Source organism: Argopecten irradians, chromosome 1, assembly GCF_041381155.1.
Source record: "Argopecten irradians isolate NY chromosome 1, Ai_NY, whole genome shotgun sequence".
Lineage (NCBI taxonomy): Eukaryota > Metazoa > Mollusca > Bivalvia > Pectinida > Pectinidae > Argopecten > Argopecten irradians.
Genome location: NC_091134.1, coordinates 21694059 through 21706777, shown reverse-complemented (window position 1 = coordinate 21706777; position 12719 = coordinate 21694059). Strand labels below are relative to the sequence as shown.

General features: G+C 32.9%; 1 protein-coding gene across 1 annotated transcript in view; it reads left to right on the top strand.

Moving 5' to 3' along the window:
- The window catches only part of LOC138318254 (rootletin-like), a 91136-nt gene that overhangs the window by 31297 nt on the left and 47120 nt on the right, over positions 1-12719 (top strand). Inside the window, exon 2 of the mRNA XM_069260499.1 lies at positions 75-356. Within this exon, the coding sequence (XP_069116600.1) occupies positions 75-356 (282 nt within the window). The remainder of the gene's footprint in view (positions 1-74; positions 357-12719) is intronic.

The window sequence follows — 12719 nt, the reverse complement described above, 5'->3', positions numbered from 1 at the left end:
AAATTTATCTGGCTTTCCCCCTCAGACTTACAATGTATCAATGAATAACAAAATGTCATTTTGATATATTCCAGAAATTGGAAGACTCGGTGCTACGAGACAGCGAAGACTACACTGTACGAGGGGAGGATAGCAATCCTTCCAAGATACCGGCCCGTATAAGGGAGATAATCACCAAGAACCTTAACTCTGATGACTCTAGTCCTGCCAGGATGGCTTCACCAGCGAACCTGGCCCAGGTACAAGAGGAGAACCAACTCCTCGCAGCAGAGCTGAACCGTGTTGAAGACCTCCTAGCAGCAAGTCGGGCGGAACGGGATGAACTTGGCATCAAGTACAACGCCATGAGTGAAAAGGTAAGTGTTAATGTTTTATCTTACACGGTTCTGTTCAGTTTGATTTTGTGAGGAACATAATTTATATTTCCATGATGTTTAAAAGCAGTCTTAAAGGTAAGTAGTCCCTTAGCTCCTTTGCCCTTCTGTACTTTCCTTACTCAAACAAATTCATTGTGTTTTCTCTCAAGTTTTTCCTTGTAGAATGTGTGAAGTAGCACTCTGTGTTCAAGTTTGTCTCTGCCTCATTCCATTGACATGGATCTTGCCATGATTTTCAAGTGTTCTATTGTAAAATATCTGTGTTTGCTTGATTGTTTGATAATGATTTTTTGAAGATGTGAATATGATATATTTTTATTATTTTCTCAGCATTGGCTATAAATTGTATTCTGAGCAAATTTGAACCTCCCTTCTGTACCTTTAAAACTCTGAAGAATGAATCAGTATGCACATACTTTCAGATAGTCCAGATTAAAATGAAATTATTGGGTTTGTGGTATAACCATCCAGTTTATGATAGTTTGGAATTTATTCCAAGAAAGCCTTTTATTGTGGATCCTAGAGGTGAGTTGATAGATTTTGATAGTGAGGTTGATATAAGGTCAGTCAGGTTCAGGAGTTGTGTCTTCCATGTTGCCCTGTGGAATTTATTGGTATTTTAATGTCAGTCTCAACCATTTATGTTCTTCTTGGATCAGGACAAAAACACTGTCAACTTGAGGCAGAAACTCGAGCTTGAAACAATTCATTATCATTATTGTGATGACTGTGTTTTCATCAAATACAGAAAAATACAATGTTATACTATTTGTTTGTAATTTGTAAACTTTTCTGAAGAAATTTCTTTGATGTATTGGAGACTGAGATATACATTTTCTCTTGACTAGCTTTACAAGCTGTCGGGTGAATCCCACCTGTATGAGTTGTATACCTACATTAGTAATGGGATTGAACTTGAATTCCTCGGTCATTTAAGTGGATAAGTCCCCCACTTTGTACGTTAGTGTTATATATAATGTACCATAGAGTTTGTATGGCCCTATTACATGGCCATGTAAGCCTTAAATGGATGATGTAGACAGATCTTTGATATCAACTCTCACTAGAATAACTCTTACAAATTGCTGACCATTATGTACATATATATGTAACATTGCCATGTTTATGAGGTAAAGAAGTGCAATATCTTTTGGTAGTGTAGTTAGTTAGTTCATCTGTTGATTTTTTCTAAAGATGGATTTTAAAGGTGTGGGCCAAATTTGCATTTGCTCATTAAGAACATTGATATATTCCCAAGAGTTATTTACTGAACCTACTTGTTGTTCTGAAAGTTCTCAAACTTCCAATTGTATTAGCCCCACCCAGATATATTTCCTTGCTAGATTACCTTACCACCATATTTATATACAGTGAATACAAATTCCTGGCTGAAAAGTACAGGTAATTGATAAAATGTTAATCAGTGACGTGGTCATTAAATCTATGACCCCGGGTGATTAAGGCAGTATATGGTTGGAGTTAAAAGGCTTATTTGTGCGGAACTGGAAAATTAGGTATTTATTATACATTCTATCAGTACTGTTTGGGCTGAATAGGTAAACGGTCATCACAAATTGTTATGTTAATATTGGAGATTTCAAGAGTTTTCAAGTTGAAACACTTGAAATTTATTTTAGATGCATTGTCCATAGCAAGGAGCTAGAGGTACAGGTGCCACAGCTGACGAAGGTTTAAACAAGGTAACATGGAATGAGTAGGGGTTACATTTAGTGTCTAACCCATGTCTGTCCCAATCCATTCCAGATTTTGTATGGAGTGCTGGAGAGTGCATTAAGATCCCACAGACATTCTGTGTTCAATATAGGGGAATTTAAGAGAGTAACAGATTAGAAAAAATAATGCAAATTTATATTTGCTGTAATGCTTAAGAAATAGAGTTTGATATTTTCTGTACTGTAAACTTGTTTTTCCTTGTGAATTGTGTCTGTAACAATAAGCAGCTAGCTCTAGAGAGATAAAAGACTACAATTATTTGAATCATATTTTTTTTGTATTCATGCAATATATATACAAAATCCCTAACAGAGTTATACAGCCTTGAAACACTAAAAACTTCAAAGATATACGAAATTCCTTTTGTAGTTATAATACATACATATTATAAACCAGGGCCTACTCAATACAAACTGTTCAAATGGTACCTGTACCAGAACTCTGCCATGCTAGAAAATCTCAAAAGACCAATTATACTATATCTTCTGTCCATTGTCTATATAAAATGCATTACTCAATAAAATTGTTCTTTACAGAATTTTGCAACATTGACAATTTCAAAAGAAATATTAAGGAATACCTTCTGTGTATTCCCTATAGAATAGGCTAATCTATTAGGTTGTCATGAATTTTGTAACATGTACAATATGAAATGAGACATTGGTGCATGGGTTATCCTGTATTCTGTATACATTGTATGGTATCTATACAACAACACGAGATAGATATTGGTGATCCATTGAATCTGCGGAGGTGTGTATCAGATAGAACAGGCGGCAGTACGGCAGTATTTGACAGCTGGGGGTTTAAACGACCTCCGGAGTATCATTTTACATGTACATCACAAAAACAACCTGTCATTTTTTCAGAGACCTTTACTGATAGTATTGTCAAAAATACATATATTTACTGGCATTGTTATTGTTTCAAAAAATCCCCTGAATATACACAAATAGTTGGTTAATAATTAACTGATGATATTACAACAGTCATAAGAACAATATTATTATAATTAGTGATTATAGTAGAATTGATGCCCATGCATGAGTCTCATGACTTAGACACGTACATTGTATATGGATATTGCTGGCTCAGAGATCCTTATATAAGATATAGATTAAATCATATTCCATTGTTGACGGAAGAACAATTTGAATGCTGCAGCATACCTGTGCAAGTGCAATCAATATTGTTTGTAAGGGAGGTAACTCTCATTTGTTTTTAAGAATGCCTTAAAACAAATTGAAATGTACAATCTGCCTGTTTAATTTGATTTTAACAGTTGCCACTTTTGCTCAAATATTCTAAAGAAGTTTGTAATCTTAAGCTGAATAAGTATGAGGAAATGAAGCATGGATTTGTTCCTATTGGGTGTCTAGAATATTTTTTGAAAAGTTTCTGGTACATGGCATCTTGTTTATACAAATCATTTGAAGTATTGTTCAAATGCTCCAATTTTTTTTATTGTTTATTTTGACCTTGATTTGATCTTTGACAATTTAATTGTTATAAAAATGTCAGTAAATTTATAAGTATTGCTGCCAAATTTCAAACCTTTAATTAATTCCCATTATGAAGAAAATATTGTATGCACACACACACACATATATATATATGTTATCAGAACAAGATTTTAAATATTTGAAAGGTAGCTGAAATAAAACTTGTGTAACTTAATAGATTCAACATTTCAAATTAAAATTATTTATGGAACCCTTGGAAAATATACAGATTTGGAGCAAATAGAACATACATAGACCAAGTTGACTAGATTTGATATAATTTAAGTCTTTGATTGAAAGTGAAAGTGTGCTGGAACTCATTACACTGTGGTAATATTGGAAATTGGCCATGGGTACGTAGCTGACTGAAATTTATCCAATAACATTTCAGAATAGATTATAAAAGAATCTTAATTACAACTACAGAAATATGTGTTTTGTTAATTTTTACAATAGGTTTTTGTGACCATTGTGCAATTACAACAAAAATCTCTCTTGTTTTAATATTTATTTGGCAAAGAACCAAAAATACAATACTTTGAAAATAAAGTATTATGGTTGAGAAATAATTACCTAACATGACCATTATGAGTGTCACATTTGAAGTATAAATGTATAGTTGTTATCTTGTGAGATCTCAGTTTAAACACTAGACTTGTCTCGGACTAATGTACTTGTTTAGGTAAGCAATAATCTTAAGTATTTTAAAGTTGTAATTAATGAAACCATTATCTAACTTTCAAATAAAAATAAAATAGTGTTGTATGCTAATTACAATATCTGATTAACTACTCAACTCATTATTTAGAGGAATTTTGTAATTTTCAATGATATGTCTGGCTATACAATGTATGTTTGCCTAATTGATCCTCATTCGATCACATATTTATCTAAATGTATATGATGTAATTTACAAGCCGTCATTACCGGTATAAGAGATATTCTATAGACTGAATGAGATAGATTTGTATGCGATAACACAGAGTCTTAAGATAGCATGCTTTCAAAATGAAAGTGGACCAAAGTTAGATTTTATAATCAAATGTAAATTAGACTTGATATATACAAGCTTTATAAAGAAAGCTATACAGAAGTTAGAAATCCTAACTTCAAATGTTCATTTTTGATCTGTTAGTAAGTATCTAGAAGCTTTATTCTCCTGGAAAAGGGATTATTTGTGGTCATGCAGATTCCAGAACCGGTGAAGTGATGTCAGTTATCTGATTGTTTAACTATAAGGAAGCTGTGAATAGCCTTTTTGATTCTCACAGGTATAAAGTAGAGTTCATTTCGTTCACTACAAATTTCAAGGTCAGTCACAATATGCATTTGCAAGAATATCAAGAGTAGGGACTTATTCATGAGAATTTTTGAGGCTAGCTAGTAGGAACTTATTTTGCAATATCTATATTTGAACTTCAATCAATGTTGGGATAAGGAAATGGGGCTAAGTTTCTACCTGGGATAGGTTTTTAAAAAAAAAAAAAGATTGGTTGCAAAATATTTGTTTTATATAGCCAAAAGCAGGTCCTATATATCAAAATGATATAATTTGCTCTAACTGTAGTTTATACTTCTCATAGAACCAGTAGGTTGCTGGGAACAAGAAGAGTGCCACTCGTTCAATTTGTGTTACAGCTACCGTTTACCTGTGGTACACAGTTCCATGTGTGATAATATATATTACCTATATAATGTCTGCATGAGTTTTGTTGCTCTTTTACACACACTAATAATTCATGATAACAGTTGTGAAAGTGATTGTGATCAACCTGTAATGTTACTTGATGTAATGTTATTCTCTTTGCTATAAACTAAAGTGTTACTGTTTTAATTTGATATGAATTGCAGCATTGTGTGAAAAATGCCATTCTCCAGGATTGTGCTGATCTGTGTGTATTTAAATGATATTGGTGACGTGTAAAGACAAAGCCCTATATAACTACCGTGCAGGTACCAATAATCTTTTGTCTGACAGCTCATTGGCTGACTTGGTTGCATGAAGGTCGTCAGTGCTCTTGACGTGGAAGTAATTTATCAATAGGTAAGCAAACATCTGTAAGAGAAAGTGCAGGAGAGATAAGTTGATTTGCAGATACATGCAAAGATTGCATTTACGCAAGGTGTATTGTGTCATTATTTGAACTGCTGATTGGTGCAAATATATGACTAAATATACAATATAGGAATTCTGACACAAGATCTGAGAGGTAGAAAATGGACACCCAGGAATTGTTGAGTGATGAAGATTTGGATATGGATGCTAGTGATGCAGAACAGGTATTGTGAATGAAAAAAAATAGAAAGTTTTTTGTTACTTTCTATGTAAATCTTTGTTTCAATTTTGTGTTGAATTATAATGATTCAATATGGAAGTTGTTTTGTAGTTGATATGGAATGGATGGAATTTTGTATGTATACCTCTGTCAAAACTTGTACTATTAGGAGAGAAAGAATTTAATTTTGCATCAAAAAGAAAATCCAGTGACGTTTTCAAAGAATTGGAAATGACTGAAACAACATAAATAGGTGGCTAAGCTCAAGTTAATGCTAAAGAAATTACATCTCGATCTACATCTAGAACAAAAAATGCTGCAACGTATGAAATTAAATATGCTTTATCATTGAGTATTGAGACTGATGGAGAAGCCTAAAAGTCTAGGCATTTTCAGCAAAATGTTTATTTCTTTCACAATTCGAAGAACGAAATAATTTTGACCTACTTGAACCTTTAAATTATAACATTGATATACTTTAAAGTTCAACAAAATATGATATATTTCTAGTTCTGTTAGTTGCCAGAAAGTCTGAACAATATGTTATATGAAATTACTAAATCATGGTTATAAACTTCGGTAGCAAACAAACAGGTGATTGGGACCAGGTAAAGCTATTAAAGGGTATATTTATATAATAAGTGGACGTTGTAGCTAAATGTCTGATGACAGATTACATAAACTATAATAACTATTGATTAGGTCCTCAAAATGTAATCATACCATTTTTGATGAGCTGCCATAAACAGATTTGGTGAGCAGCCAATATGTGTAACAATACCTTGTATTCCTTTGATAAAAAAATTTTGTTTGTCTGTATTTTTCACAGAATTCGTTCACTCCACAAATAAGTAACGGTTTGACTTGATTGATTATTGGAGTCCCAGGGGGTGCAAACATACAATAGAGTACTTGTACGAGGCAATACACATATCACCAAATCTTTATATCGTAAAATTGTAACGTTACATCACAGTTGTGTGTATTAGGTACTGATTCCATGGATATGTTTTGGTATGACCCACTAGGTCATGTGACTTATGAGGTTTGAGGTATAAGCTGGCTGTCATGTGACTTTATCAGAAAGATTTGATTAGCCATACATCAAGGTAGGGAAGGAGCTGTCAAAGCTCTTAGGTAACATGCTTTGGGGTGACTTTATTTGACTTCTGAAAACAAAACGTTCTTTTTTTGCATTTTAAAAATTTGATTTGTATTAAGATATTTACTTAATTCTAAGTGTACCTGTGATTACAAGATAGTATTACGTTACCAGTGAATGTTTTACAGCATGCCATTTACTCTGATAAAGAAAGTCAGTTTATTCTGACCAAGAACATGTTTTTGATTTTTGCTCCATTTAATGCATGGTATTGTAATTTCCCTTCAAGTTACTAGATATGTAATCTAGAGTTCCTGTAACTTGTCTGTTTCTCTTACACTTATTAATAATAATTGTTAATAGTTACAAAAACTTAAAATTTCTCACCTGTCTTGAACTTTTTGAAATACCTACAACCTGCTTACCTACCCAAATGCTAATGTTGTCTGAATGAGGCAGTTTCTTGTCTTCTAATATTTTCCAGTTGAATTTATTTTTTGGTAAAATTTGCTGTTGGAATCAGTTGTTTTTTTTTTACCTAACCAGCTTGTATAGTTAACTCCTCTGGTGAACCTGAACTATGACTGTTAGCTGTCTATAGGTCTGGGTATGTATATTGGGGTTGGGGGGGCACCTGTTATATGACCAGTGCAGAGTTACCTCCCCTTGATATACTATTCCCAGGTGGACCTTAGTTATAACTGGTGTCTGTTTGTATATAGGTCTGGGTATGTATATTAAGGTTGGGGGGCACCTGTTATATGACCAGTGCAGAGTTACCTCCCCTTGATGTACTATTCCCAGGTGGACCTTAGCTATGACTGGTGTCTGTTTGTATATAGGTCTGGGTATGTATTGGGGGACACCTGTTATCTGGCTTCTGGTCAACCAGTACAATAATCTCATTTATCTAGTACCCATTATTAATAAAACTCATTATTACATATATAATCCCTTTGTTCTGTATCAATAGCCACCTCTGCTGAGTATACCACTCTAGGTTTATTCAGAAAGACTTGTGTGTATTGCCTACCCATTCAGTATCGTAATCTTCTCTAGGATAATTACACATGCTCTTTTATAAAACATGTCATTTTGTTTCAAAGTTTTTCTCAAAGTTTTTTTTTAAATTTGCTGATTAGCTTGTGACTGATGAGACATTGATGTGTTTTGTCTATACCTAGAAATGATCTATTGTCTAGGTTATTTTGAGAAACCCCATGTACAAAGAAACAACTAGAATTATTTTTTATTTTCCATACAGTGTCAATAATGACCATTTCATGACTCAAATTCAAAGGACAGATATATCTACTAAGCCTAATATGCCTGTTGTAAACCATAAATACATATTGTATAAAAGGATTGAACAAAGGCCTACAGGTCACTTAACTCTTGAATACTTCAATGATATATAGATTTTATTAATACAAATGTATATGAAATTTTGTTAACTCAACCCTTGAGAACTACAAATAATACACTATAAAAATATCGGTAGATGATAATTAAGTGTTTGGTATGTTTAACAAAGTCCCAGTTCATTATGGTCCTCATTAAATTAATGATAATTAATATTCTTTAAGGTTTACTGTAATTGTTTTGAAGCTGCATTATGCAAGAATATATTTTTGCTCTCCTGGCCTGACTTTTATGACACAAACTTTCTAAAGCAAACAGTTGATGACAGTTACAACATTCAGTGCATTTTCAGATTTTCTGCTACAGATAGATGAAGGATTGTAGGAATTGATGTACATTCAGTCATGATTATACATCTGGATAGATTATATTACTCCCTACTATTATTACTCCTAATTCTGTAACTGTGTATGTGTAGTAGAGAAGGTGTTATTAATACAGATGTTAATTAATTTAACTTTAGCGAGGTTACCTGTATCTAAGATATCTGATCAAATGTTATTGACGATATTGACCATTCCATAGTACCGTGGTAATTATCCCTACCACACCGGGGAGTTAGGGTGAGTAAATATGGAGTTAATAATGTAGTTATCCTTCATAGGGACGGGGAGGCCGGCAGGTGTGGGCAGGTATGTAATATCACCAGTGAAATGTTTAGTCCATCACCATACATCATTTTCAGAAAAAGAAATCGCCTGGTTTTATAAGAATTATTACCAATGACCCGGACGAAATTTTGATCATTGTCAACCATGGTTTACGTGGTATTTGAGGTCCAACCATGGTCAAACCGTGCGCTCAACCATCAATTGCCATGGTATACAATGGTTGACCATGGTCAAATATGTTCAAACTGATCAACACATGCTTGTAATATCTGAGCTGGTTTCTTACATGCATCTTAATTTCCATGCCTTCTTCCACAAATTTTGCGAGTCAGCTGATTTCATAACAAAACATTTTTGATATCAAATGAAAATCGAAATTTGTGAACCTTGTGTAAACTTTGTCTTTTTTTAAGTGTCAGCTTCATTACCCCTTGATCAAAGAGTATCTTTAATGCAATCAACAATGGTAAGAGTCCCAGATAATCAACCATGCACGATGTTGCTGACATGTTCACTTAATGTCACGTTGTTGGACCGGTGACCATGTTTTAGAACTCATTAATTCTGGTTGATCGGATATATTCAGTGAGAAGTACCTGTTTTCAGTATGATGTGACTGTATATTCTATGAATAATGAACAGTCCGGGGTGTGCAATAAGTTTCTGTAGCCTTTGAAGTTATGGATGTAAATACAAATTTACCTACTCTTATCTATTATAAATGTGACTTATCCTAGTCATTTGAAAAACTTATTTCACAGTCTGATTTTATAAGTTATATAACGGATCAGCCCACACATGATATAGGTATACTTTCTGCATATTTCATCAACTTCCGTCGCCAATTTCTGTCTGTCAGCAGTTTTTTCCACTAAAAATGCAACGTCAGCAAAATTTATTGTCATTCAGCGTGGATTCAGTATGTTTCTGCACTGCACCACATCTATAAGTACCTAATTAACCTCTAATTAAAAAATTCCAATTATCTTCTGTTGCTTCAAAATGCATTAGGGTATAATATACTCATTAATCTGAAAGGTCCATTTATATTTATGCACTAAAATAGAAGAGGTAGAGGTGAGATCATTTGTCATACTGAAAAGGGATACTATATCTGAGAAATATTATAATATAGTAGCATACATGTAATAACTACAGTTTATCGAGGGGAGATAATCTCATTTCATTTTTTACAGGTATGTTACATGATAACAATAAAAGTAGGTATGTAAAAACACCCATATAAGATTTGCCGTCTTTGCCGAGATTTCAGTTGTTTAATTATTATGGTATTATTATGGTAAAATTTGACCCTTTGTCATTTTGCTACATTACATTGTCACCCTATGTGGGTTTAGTTATTACTGTATCAGAATGTATGGTGTATTGTCTACATAGAGAGATACTTGTATGGACTTTTTCAGCTTTACAAGCCGATTGTTCAGTATAATAATGCTCAGTGCCTTGTCATCAAAGGTTTTCTATTTGTTTTTTAACGATTTATGTTAGACACATTGAAGTAAAATGAAAGTTGATATAACATACACACTATAACAGTGTGTGTCCACTTAGCTGGTAAATACTATCTCAGCTCACCAGGGGGAGGTGTTTTATTATTATATATCTACTTTGTTTATGGTTCCAATTTATTGAACTTTACCTATATATTGTTTTCAAAATAAAATTTCTACTGAAATTTTAAAATTAGATTGCTACAAAATTGTTGAAATAATTCATAGAAAGTTTAAAAAAAAAAAATTATTTTCAACACTTATTTATTACAATTAAATTTGTTTGTTTGTTTATAATTGTTATTAATCTCTTCCCTAAATCAGAGATAGTCTTGTAAAAACATCTGGCTGATTAACCATACGACCTAAATGTTGTAAATATATCGATATATACCTCTATTCCAGTTTCCTTTTTCAATATTACATGAAAATTAAATTTCGAAACATTTTAGTCATAAAATTTTAAGAGCTGTTCAGTTTATTCTATATCCCGAAGAAATAAAGATGGTATCCATGATGTTTTTTTATGGCTGATAAAGGGATTTAGGGCGAAGTCTTCTCCTTGGAGGGAAAACAAATTGATAAAACCATTAATAGCCTATTTGTATGTTTATGTATAATTGAATTAAATAGTGTTAATTTGGTATAAATATATAGAAGATCAAAGGTATTGATTTATAAAACATTGAGGTTAATATCATCATTTTTTGAAGGCTGAAAATACACGTATAGCTTTTTGGAAGGCCACGACTAAGTAAGGCAGATTTTTGTAAGTAATATCAGTAAAACTTAAGTAAATTGCATTTAGGTGGTTGGAGAGACTTTTTCTCACTAAATTAATCCAAAAAAACATACAACTACAAATGGGAAGAAAAACCTTGTTTGTTGCATGATTGTCATAGCTTTTTCAGCATTTCAATTTTTTGTTCATTTCTGAATAAATGAGTTTCTATCATGGTGAGTCTACTTAATTTATTTTGAATTTTTGTCCTTAAACTTTGCTAACATATCGTTAGGCTTGATTCTGAATAATGAAATATTCATGCGGAATACACTTTGTTGAACTGTTTGCTTTGGCATTTCGGAAGATATCGAAATACAACAAATTAGATGTCGTACCCAAGGGAAGTTGATAGAGATCTTATCTGATCAAGATTATTAATGTATCTAGCACTCTGAATTAAAAAATGTATCTTCTCCAGAAAACTAAAAGCTTTTTCATTATTGAAAGGATTTCAGGAGTTTTAAACTGATCTGTAAGTAAGTTAACTTTCACTTAAATTTAAGGTATCTGTTTTCAATAAGAGAAAGAAAACATGTGATAATTAATTCCACATTTAGACCAACATTTTATGAAACTTTATTGGTCCATATATAGTATAAATGAAAAATCATATAAATGAAATAGATATTTATTAAGAAAAATAAACAGTTTTTATCGGGAAAATTTGTTATTAATCTTTTGTGAAATGTAATGTATGTACAGTTGCTTTAATGTTCATGGTATGTAAAAACAGGGGGCAGGGTTATTTAAATAACCATGTATAATTCCTTGATTCCATCCTAAGATATTTACTTCTGGACGTTAATTTTACTTTAGAATCTAATCCTTTACCTAGTAACACTCGTAATGTACAGCATAAAGGGCCTAATCCAGCCGAATAAGCCGCGCCATTCATCATGTTTATTCTACTTAGAATGCAAGACCACGTACAATATACCTAGCCCTGAATAGAGTGAAAGTAAAATTAATCATTGTTGTATGTTGATTGTGTAGACCATTATTAATCTATAGAACTATTCATTTAAAAAGTGTTTAGTTTCTGTTCAAGTATTGTCCGTCAGTGCAGCTGTGTATCGGCCGGCTCTCATAGATATAGCGGCCAATCAGCCGGTACGGCGGTAAATTTTGACATGTTTTAACGTGTCGTAAGGTACCGGTGGTTTACCTGTACGTGTGTAGGGACTATATGTGACAGCTTTCATCATAGACATGGCTCGCTCCTCGCTGATCTAGGGTTGTATTGAAGAAACTCAGGTGATTATAGTGTGTTCTAACCCTCCTAACTTCCCCCTACTCCCGGGGATCCCTGACGGACCCCACCTCGGAATCGGGTGGATTGTCAGAGCTGGGTAATGTTTTTGGTGGAGGTTTTCACAATGCTTTTGTAGATCTAGTATCTA